At 47.2% G+C, this 17,500-nt stretch overlaps 1 protein-coding gene across 1 annotated transcript in view; it reads left to right on the forward strand.

The window, feature by feature from the left end:
- Positions 1–17,500, forward strand: part of LOC135513403 (FERM domain-containing protein 6-like) — a 42,296-nt gene that overhangs the window by 17,613 nt on the left and 7,183 nt on the right. The window contains exons 3-10 of the mRNA XM_064936328.1: positions 6,110–6,231; positions 10,512–10,591; positions 12,210–12,286; positions 12,498–12,576; positions 12,685–12,801; positions 14,140–14,295; positions 16,333–16,398; positions 17,357–17,425. Of these exons, the coding sequence (XP_064792400.1) occupies positions 6,110–6,231; positions 10,512–10,591; positions 12,210–12,286; positions 12,498–12,576; positions 12,685–12,801; positions 14,140–14,295; positions 16,333–16,398; positions 17,357–17,425 (766 nt within the window). The remainder of the gene's footprint in view (positions 1–6,109; positions 6,232–10,511; positions 10,592–12,209; positions 12,287–12,497; positions 12,577–12,684; positions 12,802–14,139; positions 14,296–16,332; positions 16,399–17,356; positions 17,426–17,500) is intronic.

Consider the following 17,500-nt stretch of genomic DNA (forward strand, 5'->3'; position numbering starts at 1 on the left):
CTGTTTATAGCAGTCAGCCTGTTAGTCACCCTGTTTATAGCAGTCAGCCTGTTAGTCATCCTGTTTATAGCAGTCAGCCTGTTAGTCACTCTGTTTATAGCAGTCAGCCTGTTAGTCACCCTGTTTATAGCAGTCAGCCTGTTAGTCACCCTGTTTATAGCAGTCAGCCTGTTACAGTCACCCTGTTTATAGCAGTCAGCCTGTTAGTCACCCTGTTTATAGCAGTCAGCCTGTTACAGTCACCCTGTTTATAGCAGTCAGCCTGTTAGTCACCCTGTTTATAGCAGTCAGCCTGTTAGTCACCCTGTTTATAGCAGTCAGCCTGTTAGTCATCCTGTTTATAGCAGTCAGCCTGTTAGTCACCCTGTTTATAGCAGTCAGCCTGTTACAGTCACCCTGTTTATAGCAGTCAGCCTGTTAGTCACCCTGTGTATAGCAGTCAGCCTGTTAGCAGTCAGCCTGTTAGCAGTCAGCCTGTTAGCAGTCAGCCTGTTAGCAGTCAGCCTGTTAGCAGTCAGCCTGTTAGCAGTCAGCCTGTTAGTCAGCCTGTTAGCAGTCAGCCTGTTAGTCATCCTGTTTATAGCAGTCAGCCTGTTAGTCATCCTGTTTATAGCAGTCAGCCTGTTAGTCACCCTGTTTATAGCAGTCAGCCTGTTAGTCACCCTGTTTATAGCATTCAGCCTGTTAGTCACCCTGTTTATAGCAGTCAGCCTGTTAGTCACCCTGTTTATAGCAGTCAGCCTGTTAGTCACCCTGTGTATAGCAGTCAGCCTGTTAGTCACCCTGTGTATAGCAGTCAGCCTGTTAGCAGTCAGCCTGTTAGCAGTCAGCCTGTTAGCAGTCAGCCTGTTAGCAGTCAGCCTGTTAGCAGTCAGCCTGTTAGCAAGCCTGTTAGCAGTCAGCCTGTTAGCAGTCAGCCTGTTAGCAAGCCTGTTAGCAGTCAGCCTGTTAGTCATCCTGTTTATAGCAGTCAGCCTGTTAGTCATCCTGTTTATAGCAGTCAGCCTGTTAGTCACCCTGTTTATAGCAGTCAGCCTGTTAGTCACCCTGTTTATAGCATTCAGCCTGTTAGTCACCCTGTTTATAGCAGTCAGCCTGTTAGTCACCCTGTTTATAGCAGTCAGCCTGTTAGTCACCCTGTTTATAGCAGTCAGCCTGTTAGTCATCCTGTTTATAGCAGTCAGCCTGTTAGTCATCCTGTTTATAGCAGTCAGCCTGTTAGTCATCCTGTTTATAGCAGTCAGCCTGTTAGTCATCCTGTTTATAGCAGTCAGCCTGTTAGTCACCCTGTTTATAGCAGTCAGCCTGTTAGTCATCCTGTTTATAGCAGTCAGCCTGTTAGTCATCCTGTTTATAGCAGTCAGCCTGTTAGTCACCCTGTTTATAGCAGTCAGCCTGTTAGTCACCCTGTTTATAGCAGTCAGCCTGTTACAGTCACCCTGTTTATAGCAGTCAGCCTGTTAGTCAGCCTGTTTATAGCAGTCAGCCTGTTAGTCATCCTGTTTATAGCAGTCAGCCTGTTAGTCATCCTGTTTATAGCAGTCAGCCTGTTAGTCACCCTGTTTATAGCAGTCAGCCTGTTAGTCACCCTGTTTATAGCAGTCAGCCTGTTAGTCATCCTGTTTATAGCAGTCAGCCTGTTAGTCATCCTGTTTATAGCAGTCAGCCTGTTAGTCACCCTGTTTATAGCAGTCAGCCTGTTAGTCACCCTGTTTATAGCAGTCAGCCTGTTAGTCACCCTGTTTATAGCAGTCAGCCTGTTAGCAGTCAGCCTGTTAGTCATCCTGTTTATAGCAGTCAGCCTGTTAGTCACCCTGTTTATAGCAGTCAGCCTGTTAGTCACCCTGTTTATAGCAGTCAGCCTGTTAGCAGTCAGCCTGTTAGTCACCCTGTTTATAGCAGTCATCCTGTTTATAGCAGTCATCCTGTTTATAGCAGTCAGCCTGTTAGTCACCCTGTTTATAGCAGTCAGCCTGTTACAGTCACCCTGTTTATAGCAGTCAGCCTGTTAGTTATCCTGTTTATAGCAGTCATCCTGTTTATAGCAGTCAGCCTGTTACAGTCACCCTGTTTATAGCAGTCAGCCTGTTAGTCACCCTGTTTATAGCAGTCAGCCTGTTAGCAGTCAGCCTGTTAGTCATCCTGTTTATAGCAGTCAGCCTGTTAGTCACCCTGTTTATAGCAGTCAGCCTGTTAGTCAGCCTGTTAGCAGTCAGCCTGTTAGTCACCCTGTTTATAGCAGTCATCCTGTTTATAGCAGTCATCCTGTTTATAGCAGTCAGCCTGTTAGTCACCCTGTTTATAGCAGTCAGCCTGTTAGTCATCCTGTTTATAGCAGTCAGCCTGTTAGTCATCCTGTTTATAGCAGTCAGCCTGTTAGTCACCCTGTTTATAGCAGTCAGCCTGTTAGTCATCCTGTTTATAGCAGTCAGCCTGTTAGTCATCCTGTTTATAGCAGTCAGCCTGTTAGTCATCCTGTTTATAGCAGTCAGCCTGTTAGTCACCCTGTTTATAGCAGTCAGCCTGTTAGTCACCCTGTTTATAGCAGTCAGCCTGTTACAGTCACCCTGTTTATAGCAGTCAGCCTGTTAGTCAGCCTGTTTATAGCAGTCATCCTGTTAGTTATCCTGTTTATAGCAGTCAGCCTGTTAGTCACCCTGTTAATAGCAGTCAGCCTGTTAGTCACCCTGTTTATAGCAGTCAGCCTGTTAGTCATCCTGTTTATAGCAGTCAGCCTGTTAGTCATCCTGTTTATAGCAGTCAGCCTGTTAGTCACCCTGTTTATAGCAGTCAGCCTGTTACAGTCACCCTGTTTATAGCAGTCAGCCTGTTACAGTCATCCTGTTTATAGCAGTCAGCCTGTTACAGTCACCCTGTTTATAGCAGTCAGCCTGTTAGTCACCCTGTTTATAGCAGTCAGCCTGTTAGTCACTCTGTTTATAGCAGTCAGCCTGTTACAGTCACCCTGTTTATAGCAGTCAGCCTGTTACAGTCATCCTGTTTATAGCAGTCAGCCTGTTACAGTCACCCTGTTTATAGCAGTCAGCCTGTTACAGTCATCCTGTTTATAGCAGTCAGCCTGTTACAGTCACCCTGTTTATAGCAGTCAGCCTGTTAGTCATCCTGTTTATAGCAGTCAGCCTGTTAGTCATCCTGTTTATAGCAGTCAGCCTGTTAGTCATCCTGTTTATAGCAGTCAGCCTGTTAGTCATCCTGTTTATAGCAGTCAGCCTGTTAGTCATCCTGTTTATAGCAGTCAGCCTGTTAGTCATCCTGTTTATAGCAGTCAGCCTGTTAGTCACCCTGTTTATAGCAGTCAGCCTGTTAGTCACCCTGTTTATAGCAGTCAGCCTGTTAGTCATCCTGTTTATAGCAGTCAGCCTGTTACAGTCACCCTGTTTATAGCAGTCAGCCTGTTAGTCACCCTGTGTATAGCAGTCAGCCTGTTAGCAGTCAGCCTGTTAGTCAGCCTGTTAGCAGTCAGCCTGTTAGTCATCCTGTTTATAGCAGTCAGCCTGTTAGTCACCCTGTTTATAGCAGTCAGCCTGTTAGTCATCCTGTTTATAGCAGTCAGCCTGTTAGTCATCCTGTTTATAGCAGTCAGCCTGTTAGTCACCCTGTTTATAGCAGTCAGCCTGTTAGTCACCCTGTTTATAGCAGTCAGCCTGTTACAGTCACCCTGTTTATAGCAGTCAGCCTGTTTATAGCAGTCAGCCTGTTAGTTATCCTGTTTATAGCAGTCAGCCTGTTAGTCACCCTGTTAATAGCAGTCAGCCTGTTAGTCACCCTGTTAATAGCATTCAGCCTGTTAGTCACCCTGTTTATAGCATTCAGCCTGTTAGTCACCCTGTTTATAGCAGTCAGCCTGTTAGTCACCCTGTTTATAGCAGTCAGCCTGTTAGCAGTCAGCCTGTTAGTCACCCTGTTTATAGCAGTCAGCCTGTTAGTCATCCTGTTTATAGCAGTCAGCCTGTTAGTCATCCTGTTTATAGCAGTCAGCCTGTTAGCAGTCAGCCTGTTAGTCACCCTGTTTATAGCAGTCAGCCTGTTAGTCACCCTGTTTATAGCAGTCAGCCTGTTAGTCATCCTGTTTATAGCAGTCAGCCTGTTAGTCATCCTGTTTATAGCAGTCAGCCTGTTAGTCACCCTGTTTATAGCAGTCAGCCTGTTAGTCACCCTGTTTATAGCAGTCAGCCTGTTACAGTCACCCTGTTTATAGCACTCAGCCTGTTAGTCAGCCTGTTTATAGCAGTCATCCTGTTAGTTATCCTGTTTATAGCAGTCAGCCTGTTAGTCACCCTGTTTATAGCAGTCAGCCTGTTAGTCATCCTGTTTATAGCAGTCAGCCTGTTAGTCATCCTGTTTATAGCAGTCAGCCTGTTAGTCATCCTGTTTATAGCAGTCAGCCTGTTAGTCATCCTGTTTATAGCAGTCAGCCTGTTACAGTCACCCTGTTTATAGCAGTCAGCCTGTACAGTCACCCTGTTTATAGCAGTCAGCCTGTTAGCAGTCAGCCTGTTAGTCACCCTGTTTATAGCAGTCAGCCTGTTAGCAGTCAGCCTGTTAGTCACCCTGTTTATAGCAGTCAGCCTGTTAGTCACCCTGTTTATAGCAGTCAGCCTGTTAGTCATCCTGTTTATAGCAGTCATCCTGTTTATAGCAGTCAGCCTGTTAGTCACCCTGTTTATAGCAGTCAGCCTGTTAGCAGTCAGCCTGTTAGTCATCCTGTTTATAGCAGTCAGCCTGTTAGTCATCCTGTTTATAGCAGTCAGCCTGTTAGTCACCCTGTTTATAGCAGTCAGCCTGTTAGTCACCCTGTTTATAGCAGTCAGCCTGTTAGCAGTCAGCCTGTTAGTCATCCTGTTTATAGCAGTCAGCCTGTTAGTCACCCTGTTTATAGCAGTCAGCCTGTTAGTCACCCTGTTTATAGCAGTCAGCCTGTTAGTCATCCTGTTTATAGCAGTCAGCCTGTTAGTCATCCTGTTTATAGCAGTCAGCCTGTTAGTCATCCTGTTTATAGCAGTCAGCCTGTTAGTCATCCTGTTTATAGCAGTCAGCCTGTTACAGTCACCCTGTTTATAGCAGTCAGCCTGTTAGTCATCCTGTTTATAGCAGTCAGCCTGTTAGTCATCCTGTTTATAGCAGTCAGCCTGTTAGTCACCCTGTTTATAGCAGTCAGCCTGTTACAGTCACCCTGTTTATAGCAGTCAGCCTGTTAGTCACCCTGTTTATAGCAGTCAGCCTGTTAGTCACCCTGTTTATAGCAGTCAGCCTGTTAGTCATCCTGTTTATAGCAGTCAGCCTGTTAGTCATCCTGTTTATAGCAGTCAGCCTGTTAGTCATCCTGTTTATATCAGTCAGCCTGTTAGTCACCCTGTTTATAGCAGTCAGCCTGTTAGTCACCCTGTTTATAGCAGTCAGCCTGTTACAGTCACCCTGTTTATAGCAGTCAGCCTGTTAGTCACCCTGTTTATAGCAGTCAGCCTGTTAGCAGTCAGCCTGTTAGTCACCCTGTTTATAGCAGTCAGCCTGTTAGTCACCCTGTTTATAGCAGTCAGCCTGTTAGTCACCCTGTTTATAGCAGTCAGCCTGTTAGTCACCCTGTTTATAGCAGTCAGCCTGTTAGCAGTCAGCCTGTTAGTCATCCTGATTATAGCAGTCAGCCTGTTAGTCACCCTGTTTATAGCAGTCAGCCTGTTAGTCACCCTGTTTATAGCAGTCAGCCTGTTAGCAGTCAGCCTGTTAGTCATCCTGTTTATAGCAGTCAGCCTGTTAGCAGTCAGCCTGTTAGTCACCCTGTTTATAGCAGTCAGCCTGTTAGCAGTCAGCCTGTTAGTCACCCTGTTTATAGCAGTCAGCCTGTTAGCAGTCAGCCTGTTAGTCACCCTGTTTATAGCAGTCAGCCTGTTAGCACTCAGCCTGTTAGTCATCCTGTTTATAGCAGTCAGCCTGTTAGTCACCCTGTTTATAGCAGTCAGCCTGTTAGCAGTCAGCCTGTTAGTCACCCTGTTTATAGCAGTCAGCCTGTTAGTCACCCTGTTTATAGCAGTCAGCCTGTTAGCAGTCAGCCTGTTAGTCATCCTGTTTATAGCAGTCATCCTGTTTATAGCGGTCTTGTCTCTCCTCTCTCTCTCTCTCAGGTCAAGTCCACAGGGCAGGATGTGTTCAATCAGGTGTCTGAGCTCCTTGGAATCAAAGAGCTGCACTTCTTTGGCCTGACAGTGGTGAAGGGTAAGTTGTAGCTTCTACACAGGCCAAAACCAGCCCTAACCCAGGACACCTATTCATAAAGTGTCTTATAGTAGGAGTGATGTTCTGAGATCAGTTTACATTCTACATCATTGTAAATTAGATTATATGGACGGGTGGGAACCTGATCCTAGATCAGCACTCCTCCTGAGACACTTTATGAATGTGGACCCAGGCCTCTGAGACCTACCCTGCCCAACCACACACCCCTTACCATGTCCAAGCGCCACTTACCCTGCCCAACCGCCCCTTACCCTGCCCAACCGCCCCCTGCCCAAATGCCCCTTACCCTGCCCAAATGCCCCTTACCCTGCCCAACCGCCCCCTACCCTATATTATATCTGATTACATAGTTACAGTAGACTTCAACGAGCTGATGTAATGCTCACTGTATTCATAATCCAGTATGTACATACACACACATGCACACTGTAGTACATACACACACTGTAGTACACACGCACACTGTAGTACACACACACACTGTAGTACACACGCACACTGTAGTACACACGCACACTGTAGTACACTTACACGCACACACGCACACTGTAGTACACGCGCACACACACACACACACACACACTGTAGTACACACACACACTGTAGTACACTTACACGCATACACACACTGTAGTACACGCATACACACACTGTAGTACACGCATACACACACTGTAGTACACACATACACACACTGTAGTACACACACACACGCACAATGTAGTACACTTACACACACACACACACACACTGTAGTACACACACACACACTGTAGTACACACACACGCACACTGTAGTACACACACACACACTGTAGTACACACACACGCACACTGTAGTACACACACACGCACACTGTAGTACACACACGCACACTGTAGTACACACACTGTAGTGTACACACACACACTGTAGTACACACACACACACGCACACTGTAGTACACACACACGCACACTAGTACACACACGCACACTAGTACACACACACACGCTGTAGTACACACACACGCACACTGTAGTACACACACACACACACACTGTAGTACACACACACACACTGTAGTACATCCATACACACACACACTGTAGTACACCCATACACACACTGTAGTACACACACACACTACACTGTAGTACACACACGCACACTGTAGTACACACACTGTAGTGTACACACACACACACTGTAGTACACACACACACACGCACACTGTAGTACACACACACGCACACTGTAGTACACACACACGCACACTAGTACACACACGCACACTAGTACACACACACACGCTGTAGTACACACACACACGCACGCTGTAGTACACACACACACACACACACACACTGTAGTACACACACACACACTATACTGTAGTACATCCATACACACACTACACTGTAGTACACCCATACACACACTGTAGTACACACACACACTACACTGTAGTACACACACACACACACTGTAGTACACACACATTACACACACACTGTAGTACACACCACAGACAACACAGTCACAAACACCCCAGTCCTTGAGTCCTTCTACTAGCAGTCTGTTTACATAATAGAACTGAACAACTGGGTTAGTTGCCAGAAACGGGGTAACGGCAGAATGCGATCAGAAGGGAATGTTGTTGTGTGTTTCTGCATTGCTGAGACATCTAATCTTCTTTGACCTATGGACAAGTTCAATTCAAATGTTTTGTCAGTCTCTTTCTTTCTCACTCTCCTTCCTGTTTTCTGTCTTTCTCTCTTTGTTCTGCCTTGTTGAAATGTCTTGGTAATCTTGTGTGGCTCACCTCTTGAAAAAGAGCTCTTTTGTTTTTGTGTGAGTGCATGCGGTGGTGTGTGGGGGCCTTCCACCTCTCTGGTCTGGGTCTGCCTGCGATTCCAACAATATTAACTTCATTAAGCCAGGAATGTGGCCCTGCATTCCACCTCTTCACTGGAGAGAGGGATGAAGGGATAGATGGAGGGAGGGATAGATGGAGATAAAGGGAGGATAAGGGCTGGTGAAGAAGAAGAGGTAGGGGGGAGGAGTGGTGACTGGCCAGGGAGTCTCGTTAAAACAAAACCAGTGAAAGGGAGGAGAGCAAAGGTGAAAAACTCAGAGAATGAGATGGTGATTGAGATGGTGAGTCAGAGAACGAGATGGTGATTTTAATGAAAAGAGAGATGGATGGATGGAGGAGTGAGTGACTCATGTGGCCTGAATGTGGTGAGGTCAGAAAGAGATGAGCCCGAAATGAAATGCTTACCGTCTAAAAAAATATAGGCATTATGGATGAGGTGAAGACAGAAGTGAATAAGATGGATGTAATGGAACATGTTAGCTTGGAGTAGGGGTGTACTAGAGACAGGATGTTATAACCCCAGTGGAACATGTTAGGTTGGAGTAGGGGTGTACTAGAGACAGGATGATATAACCCCAGTGGAACATGTTAGGTTGGAGTAGGGGTGTACTAGAGACAGGATGATATAACCCCAGTGGAACATGTTGGTTGGAGTAGGGGTGTACTAGAGACAGGATGATATAACCCCAGTGGAACATGTTGGTTGGAGTAGGGGTGTACTAGAGACAGGATGATATAACCCCAGTGGAACATGTTGGTTGGAGTAGGGGTGTACTAGAGACAGGATGATATAACCCCAGTGGAACATGTTGGTTGGAGTAGGGGTGTACTAGAGACAGGATGATATAACCCCAGTGGAACATGTTGGTTGGAGCAGGGGTGTACTAGAGACAGGATGATATAACCCCAGTGGAACATGTTGGTTGGAGTAGGGGTGTACTAGAGACAGGATGATATAACCCCAGTGGAACATGTTGGTTGGAGTAGGGGTGTACTAGAGACAGTATGATATAACCCCAGTGGAACATGTTGGTTGGAGTAGGGGTGTACTAGAGACAGGATGATATAACCCCAGTGGAACATGTTAGGTTGGAGTAGGGGTGTACTAGAGACAGGATGATGTAACCCCAGTGGAACATGTTAGGTTGGAGCAGGGGTGTACTAGAGACAGGATGATATAACCCCAGTGGAACATGTTGGTTGGAGTAGGGGTGTACTAGAGACAGGATGATATAACCCCAGTGGAACATGTTGGTTGGAGTAGGGGTGTACTAGAGACAGTATGATATAACCCCAGTGGAACATGTTGGTTGGAGTAGGGGTGTACTAGAGACAGGATGATATAACCCCAGTGGAACATGTTAGGTTGGAGTAGGGGTGTACTAGAGACAGGATGATGTAACCCCAGTGGAACATGTTAGGTTGGAGCAGGGGTGTACTAGAGACAGGATGATATAACCCCAGTGGAACATGTTGGTTGGAGTAGGGGTGTACTAGAGACAGTATGATATAACCCCAGTGGAACATGTTAGGTTGGAGTAGGGGTGTACTATGATTAACCCCAGTGGAACATGTTGGTTGGAGTAGGGGTGTACAGAGACAGGATGATATCACCCCAGTGGAACATGTTAGGTTGGAGTAGGGGTGTACTAGAGACAGGATGTTATAACCCCAGTGGAACATGTTGGTTGGAGTAGGGGTGTACTAGAGACAGGATGATGTAACCCCAGTGGAACATGTTGGTTGGAGTAGGGGTGTACTAGAGACAGGATGATATAACCCCCCCACCCCCCATCACTTTCCTCACAGCTGCAACCATCTTATCAGCCCAACTGTTGAAAGAAAACACATTGAGATCATTTGTGATGATAGGAGATAAACTTAATTATTTTGTTTTGTTTGTCTTCCTTAAGAACAAAGAGCTATTAGAATGAGGATTAAACATACAAGATGATTCATTTTTAACACTCCATTTGAAGGGTACGTAAATAAGTACTTCATAACACATTCCCAAGCATACATAACACATTCATAAGAAGGACATTTTACTCGGTTTACTCTGCAGGCCTCGCGAGCCAACAGTCAATAGTGTTACTTTCTTCCTGAGCCGGTATGCTAGCAGAGCCTATAAGCAAACAGGCATATTAGCATTAGCATAGCTGTCAACAGGCGTATTAGCATAGCTGTCAACAGGTGTATTAGCATAGCTGTCAACACAACAGCTGTTTTGTTTGTCTGCTGGTTGCATTGACCACACCAATGGAAAAACAAGTGTTTTGTTCTTTCTTTACTCTCTTTCTTTCTTTATTTACTTGAATTAATGTCATTGTTAGGCAGTTTTACGCATGAGTTAATTATTCTTTTGTTTGACTGAGTGTCCTGTTTCCTGTTTTACCTCAGACAATGAGCACATCTTTCTGGACATGGAAGATAAGCTGACCAAGTATTTCCCTAAGGAATGGAAGCAAGATTCAGGGAAGGTAAGAGTCCTCCAATAATTTACTTAGTGATGTATTCTAACATGGATGGTTTTATTGGTGTCTCAGAACACACACCTCCCTCGTTAACCAACCAGCTCACTGCAGCCCACTGCCCTACATAGTGTCTGGCTGTGTATTGTTCTTAACATGACATAGTTCCTGCTATGCCTTTACATTGTGTTACGAGGCCCTAGTTCCTGCTATGCCTTTACATTGTGTTACGAGGCCCTAGTTCCTGCTATGCCTTTACATTGTGTTACGAGGCCCTAGTTCCTGCTATGCCTTTACATTGTGTTACCAGGCCCATTCGTTCACCCATGGTTGTGTTGTGTCCCGACTTCTATTATAAAGATGTCCAGCACTTGCATCACTGTGTTGTTTCACCATGGTTGTGGTGTTTCACCATGGTTGTGGTGTTTCACCATGGTTGTGGGTTGGGGTGTGGTGTTTCACCGTGGTTGTGGGGTGGGATGTTTCACCATGGTTGTGGGTTGGGGTGTTTCACCGTGGTTGTGGGGTGGGATGTTTCACCATGGTTGTGGGGTGGGATGTTTCACCATGGTTGTGGGGTGGGATGTTTCACCATGGTTGTGGGGTGGGATGTTTCACCATGGTTGTGGGGTGGGATGTTTCACCATGGTTGTGGGGTGGGATGTTTCACCATGGTTGTGGGGTGGGATGTTTCACCATGGTTGTGGGGTGGGATGTTTCACCATGGTTGTGGGGTGGGATGTTTCACCATGGTTGTGGGGTGGGATGTTTCACCATGGTGGTGGGATGTTTCACCATGGTGGTGGGATGTTTCACCATGGTGGTGGGATGTTTCACCATGGTGGTGGGATGTTTCACCATGGTGGTGGGATGTTTCACCATGGTTGTGGGGTGGGATGTTTCACCATGGTGGTGGGATGTTTCACCATGGTGGTGGGATGTTTCACCATGGTTGTGGGGTGGGATGTTTCACCATGGTTGTGGGGTGGGGTGTTTCACCATGGTTGTGGGGTGGGGTGTTTCACCATGGTTGTGGGGTGGGGTGTTTCACCATGGTTGTGGGTTGGGGTGTTTCACCATGGTTGTGGGGTGGGGTGTTTCACCATGGTTGTGGGGTGGGGTGTTTCACCATGGTTGTGGGGTGGGGTGTTTCACCATGGTTGTGGGGTGGGGTGTTTCACCATGGTTGTGGGATGTTTCACCATGGTTGTGGGGTGGGGTGTTTCACCATGGATGTGGGGTGTTTCACCATGGATGTGGGGTGTTTCACCATGGATGTGGGGTGTTTCACCATGGATGTGGGATGTTTCACCATGGATGTGGGATGTTTCACCATGGTTATGTGGTGTTTCACCATGGTTATGTGGTGTTTCACCATGGTTGTGGGGTGGGGTGTTTCACCATGGTTGTGTGGTGTTTCACCATGGATGTGGGATGTTTCACCATGGTTATGTGGTGTTTCACCATGGATGTGGGATGTTTCACCATGGTTGTGGGGTGGGATGTTTCACCATGGTTATGTGGTGTTTCACCATGGTTGTGGGGTGGGATGTTTCACCATGGTTATGTGGTGTTTCACCATGGTTGTGGGGTGGGATGTTTCACCATGGTTGTGTTGTTTCCTCAGGGGTTACAGAAGAGATCCCTCCCCCTGGTACTCTGCCTCAAGGTGCAGTACTATGTGGAGAACGGCAGGCTCATCTGGTGAGGCTCCAAACAACATGCTTATTTCCTAATACTCTAAACATACCATCATACTTCAGACCCATTGCTGGAACCGAATAACAATGCACTCGGTCTCCCTCCCAAAATGTGGATTTAATATACCCAGCTCTGTATCTCATGAACTCCCTTTACCTCGTCCAACTCCGCTGTTATTACATCTAGTGACCCTGCCTCTCTAACTCTCCCCCAGTGAGCGGAAGGCGAGGCGTCTGTACTTCTCTGACCTGAGGGAGAGGGTGTTGCGTTCTGAGTGTCGTCAGCAGGAGGAGGTGTACTTGTGTTCTTTCTTTCAAACATTTTATTTTAGATTTCTTCATCGTATGACAATCACCAACATTAAAAAATACACAATAACACAATGAAATCCTATTTTCCAGGTGTACTTCCAGCTGGCTGGGTATGCTCTTCAAGCTGACCTGGAGGACCATCCCCTGCCTGGGAAGAACCAGGGAGGCACCCGCTACTTCCAACCCAAAGAGTACTTCCCTCCCTGGGTAAGTGTGAGAGTGTGTGGGGCCTGGGGAAGTCTGTGATGAGATACCGTACAGTTTCTTATATGTGTCCACTGCCATTCTCAGTAAATGCTTCTACAGCGATGTTCTCTCGCTCTCGCTCTCATTTGCTTAATATAAGGAATTTGAAATGATTCGTATAATTTACTTTTCATATTTAATTCTTTTTAAAACCAAAGACTTTTACTCAAGTAGTATTTTACTTGGTGACTCACACTAATAGAAAATTACTCAAGTAAAAGTATCTTTACTTTTACTCAAGTAGGACAATTGGGTACTTTCTCCACCGCTGATGGCAAGCTGCCAGTAGCGTGCAGCCCACCTGTGAGTAGCTCGCCAATCAATTCTGAAAGTAATGTATTTTGTCACGTGTTCCATGCAAACTGTCGTAAACATGAAGCTCCTGGCTACTATCCATTCAAAGCCACTTTGACATGATCCCATACCTGGTTAGATACTATTGGTTTGAAAAGCCAAACGTAACACAATATCTGCCAATTCATTTCCAGCAATATTGCCCCCATCTGTCTGTTTGGTGAAAACTCAGTATGTAGCAAGTAAGAGATGCTAATAATCACGGTCTTGTTGGTTTACCTGACAGATCTACACTACCGTTCAAAAGTTTGGGGTCACTTAGAAATGTCCTTGTTTTTGAAAGAAAAGCACAAAAAAAATGTTCATTTAAAATAACATCAAATTGATCAGAAATACAGTGTAGACATTGTTAATGTTGTAAATGACTATTGGGGCTGTACATTGTACGACTATGTACAGACTGAGGCCCATTCTCAGCAACCATCACTCCTGTGTTCCAATGGCACGTTGTGTTAGCTAATCCAAGTTTATCATTTTAAAAGGCTAATTGATCATTAGAAAACCCTTTTGTAATTATGTTAGCACAGCTGAAAACTGTTGTGTTGATTTAAAGAAGCAAGAAAACTGTCCTTCTTTAGGCTAGTTGAGTATCTGGAGCATCAGCATTTTTTGGGTTCGATTACAGGCTCAAAATGGCCAGAAACAAAGAACTTTCTTCTAAAACGGGAGAGAACCAAATTCTAGAAAATACTAAATATAATTTTATGAACCATTATTTTACTAGGTATATTGGCAGAAAACACATCTCTTGCACATCACGGACCCTGGGAAGAGTTGCAGGGTAGAGGAGAGGAGAAGAATGTGCCGATTTGAAAGCTAGAAAAAAAGAGTAGCTTACAATGCTTTTATTTTTTTTAAAGTAGCTCTCACGATAGAACAGGTTGTCGACCGCTGTTCTACAGTAATATTGAACCAATGTGTGTTGTTTTCTCTCTCCATCTTCAGATTGTGGCGAAGCGTGGGGTGGACTACCTGCTCTGTCACGGTCCCAAGGTACACAAGGAGCTATGGGGCATGACGCCACGTGATGCGATACTCCACTTCATCAAAGAGGCCTGTCGTCTCGAGGACGTCCCCGTCACCTTCTACAGGCTACAGAAGGTCAGTCAGAGATCTCATAGCAGAGTGAAGCAATCATTCATCATTGTCTTAAGACCCCAAAGACCAAACAGAGACAGGAGCTCAGTGGCTAGGAACATTTCCCAAAAAGGAAGATGCCTAGAGACGAACCAGACTCAGGAGGGAGGTAATATCCTCTTCTTGCTGTACTGGATAATCCTAGTCTACAGCCCACATCTATTAGGCTGAAGCAAGGAAAGGTTATCGTGTGTTTTCAAAATTAGCCAATAGCCCGAAGCGTAACACACTACACATACACAAACAATCACTGAAATAGTTTCACATAGAGTTTCAACATGTATGGCACAGAGCCACTGCAGACAGACGTCTAAACAGAGATATTTGAATTGTTACTCTTAAATGAATGTATCCAGTTGGCCTATTTGGCGGGTATGAGTGTGTTAGGTAAAATAGGCTGATACATCCATTTGCATCTGCCTTTTCCAAGTCCAGCCCAATGTCTGCCTCTCAAATGTTACCCTATTCCCTGTATAGTCCACTACTTTAGACCAGAGCTGTATGGGGCCTGATCAAAAGGAGGGCACTAAATAGGGAGTAGGGTGACATTTGGGATTCATCAAATGTTCCCAGTGGAGGGGTTAGGCTGTGGGATGGGGATACATGGCTGTGGGTTGGGGATACATGGCTTTGGGTTGGGGATACATGGCTGTGGGTTGGGGATACGTGGGGATGCGTGGGGATGCGTGTGGCTGTGGGACGGGGATGCGTGGCTGTGGGACGGGGATACGTGGCATGGGGATGCGTGGCTGTGGGACGGGGATGCGTGGCTGTGGGACGGGGATGCGTGGCTGTGGGACGGGGATGCGTGGCTGTGGGACGGGGATGCGTGGCTGTGGGACGGGGATGCGTGGCTGTGGGACGGGGATGCGTGGCTGTGGGACGGGGATGCGTGGCTGTGGGACGGGGATGCGTGGGACGGGGATGCGTGGGACGGGGATGCGTGGGACGGGGATGCGGGGATGGGGATACGTGGCTATAGGATGGGGTGGGACGGGGATGCGTGGCTGTGGGACGGGGATGCGTGGCTGTGGGACGGGGATACGTGGGATGGGGATACGTGGCTATAGGATGGGGTGGGATGGGGATGCGTGGCTGTGGGACGGGGATGCGTGGCTGTGGGACGGGGATGCGTGGCTGTGGGACGGGGATGCGTGGCTGTGGGACGGGGATGCGTGGCTGTGGGACGGGGATGCGTGGCTGTGGGACGGGATGCGTGGCTGTGGGACGGGGATGCGTGGCTGTGGGACGGGGATGCGTGTCTGTGGGACGGGGATGCGTGTCTGTGGGACGGGGATGCGTGTCTGTGGGACGGGGATGCGTGTCTGTGGGACGGGGATGCGTGGCTGTGGGACGGGATGCGTGTCTGTGGGACGGGGATGCGTGTCTGTGGGACGGGGATACGTGGCTGTGGGACGGGGATACGTGGGATGGGGATACGTGGCTATAGGATGGGGTGGGATGGGGACACGTGGCTGTGGGATGGGGACACGTGGCTGTGGGATGGGGACACATGTCTGTGGGATGGGGATACATGGCTGTGGGATGGGGATACTTGGCTGTGGGATGGGGATACGTGACTGTGGGATGGGGTTGTGTGGCTGTGGGATGGTGATACATGGCTGTGGGAGGGGTATGCGTGGCTGTGGGATGGGGATGCGTGGCTGTGGGACGGGGATGCGTGGCTGTGGGACGGGGATACGTGGCATGGGGATACGTGGCTGTGGGACGGGGATGCGTGGCTGTGGGACGGGGATGCGTGGCTGTGTTACGGGGATGCGTGGGATGGGGATACGTGGCTATAGGATGGGGTTGTATGGCTGTGGGATGGGGATACATGGCTGTAGGATGGGGTTGTATGGCTGTGGGATGGGGATACATGGCTGTAGGATGGGGATACATGGCTGTAGGATGGCCTGTTATCTTGTTATCTTGGGGGGCTCAGATGCTTTACTGACACCTCATCCTTCATTCTCCTTCTTCAATCCTTCTGTCTCTCAGGACAAGAAAGAAGAGAGAGGCACAGCTCTGCTGGGGCTGACCCTCAGAGGAATGCAGCTTTATCAGGTGTGTGTGGGGGGTTAATGCTGCTGTGTTTGAGGTAATGTGTCCCATCTGTCAGTGTGTGTGTGTGTGTGTGTGTGTGGGGGGGGGGGGGGGGGGGGTTAATGCTGCTGTGTTTGAGGATATGTGTCCCATCTGTCAATGTGTGTGTAAATGTTGCTGTGTTTGAGGAAGTGTGTCCCATCTGTCTACGGATGTCAATGTGTGCGTCAGAGTGAACCTGCCTCCTCTCAAATCATCCACCCTCCTCCTCCTACTATGCCCTCTACATCAACCATGTGAGGAATGTGTAGGTTAACCAGAAACACCAGTAGTAGTGCATTATGTAGGGAATAGGGTGCCATTTAGGACAACACCATGGTCTGGGGGCCATCCCACCTCAGCCTTTGATTTGTCCGTCAGAGGCCATCTGGGAGGATTACACACACACTCTCTCTCTCTCTCTCTCTTTCTCTCTTTCTCTCTTTCTCTCTTTCTCTCAGTTAGGGGTCTGGGGTTTGTAGTGATTTATGGGGGTTGAGGTGATTACATACCCAGTAGACCGTGGTGCGAGATGAGAGACTGTGAGGACCTATCAGGCCTCTTGGTCGAAGCAAGGTCCAGATGGCCCACTGAAAAATGAGAGAAACACATGTTGGATTGTATATCTTCCTGTCAAGCCAAACCTGTAATGTTTTCTTTAAAACTGAATTACATGATACAAGCTGGACTTGTGAATAAAGTATGAATCTCTCAAAATGCTCACAAAGACCAGCCCTTTGACACCACAGAAGCTCACTATTTGGCAAAACACCAAAAATATGACTTTGACCCAATGAGTATGGTTCATACTTTAAAACTGTTTATGAATGATTTACTACATATGAACTAATGATTCACCGTCCATATAAGCTTCTAATAAACCCTTCAATGGAAGTGTAACCAATGTCTTTTGTCTTTGTAATGTGTGTCATTTCCCCAGGAGGCAGACAACATCCGCCAGCTTCTCTATGATTTCCCCTGGTCCAACGTGGGACGACTCACCTTCCTGGTACCCTCCACTCTATATTAGCATATGTAAAGGGACGTCCAGTGAGTGCATGCATTGTTAGTGGAGGTGATCCCG

Source organism: Oncorhynchus masou, chromosome 24 (assembly GCF_036934945.1).
Source record: "Oncorhynchus masou masou isolate Uvic2021 chromosome 24, UVic_Omas_1.1, whole genome shotgun sequence".
In the NCBI taxonomy this organism is placed as follows: Eukaryota; Metazoa; Chordata; class Actinopteri; order Salmoniformes; family Salmonidae; genus Oncorhynchus; species Oncorhynchus masou.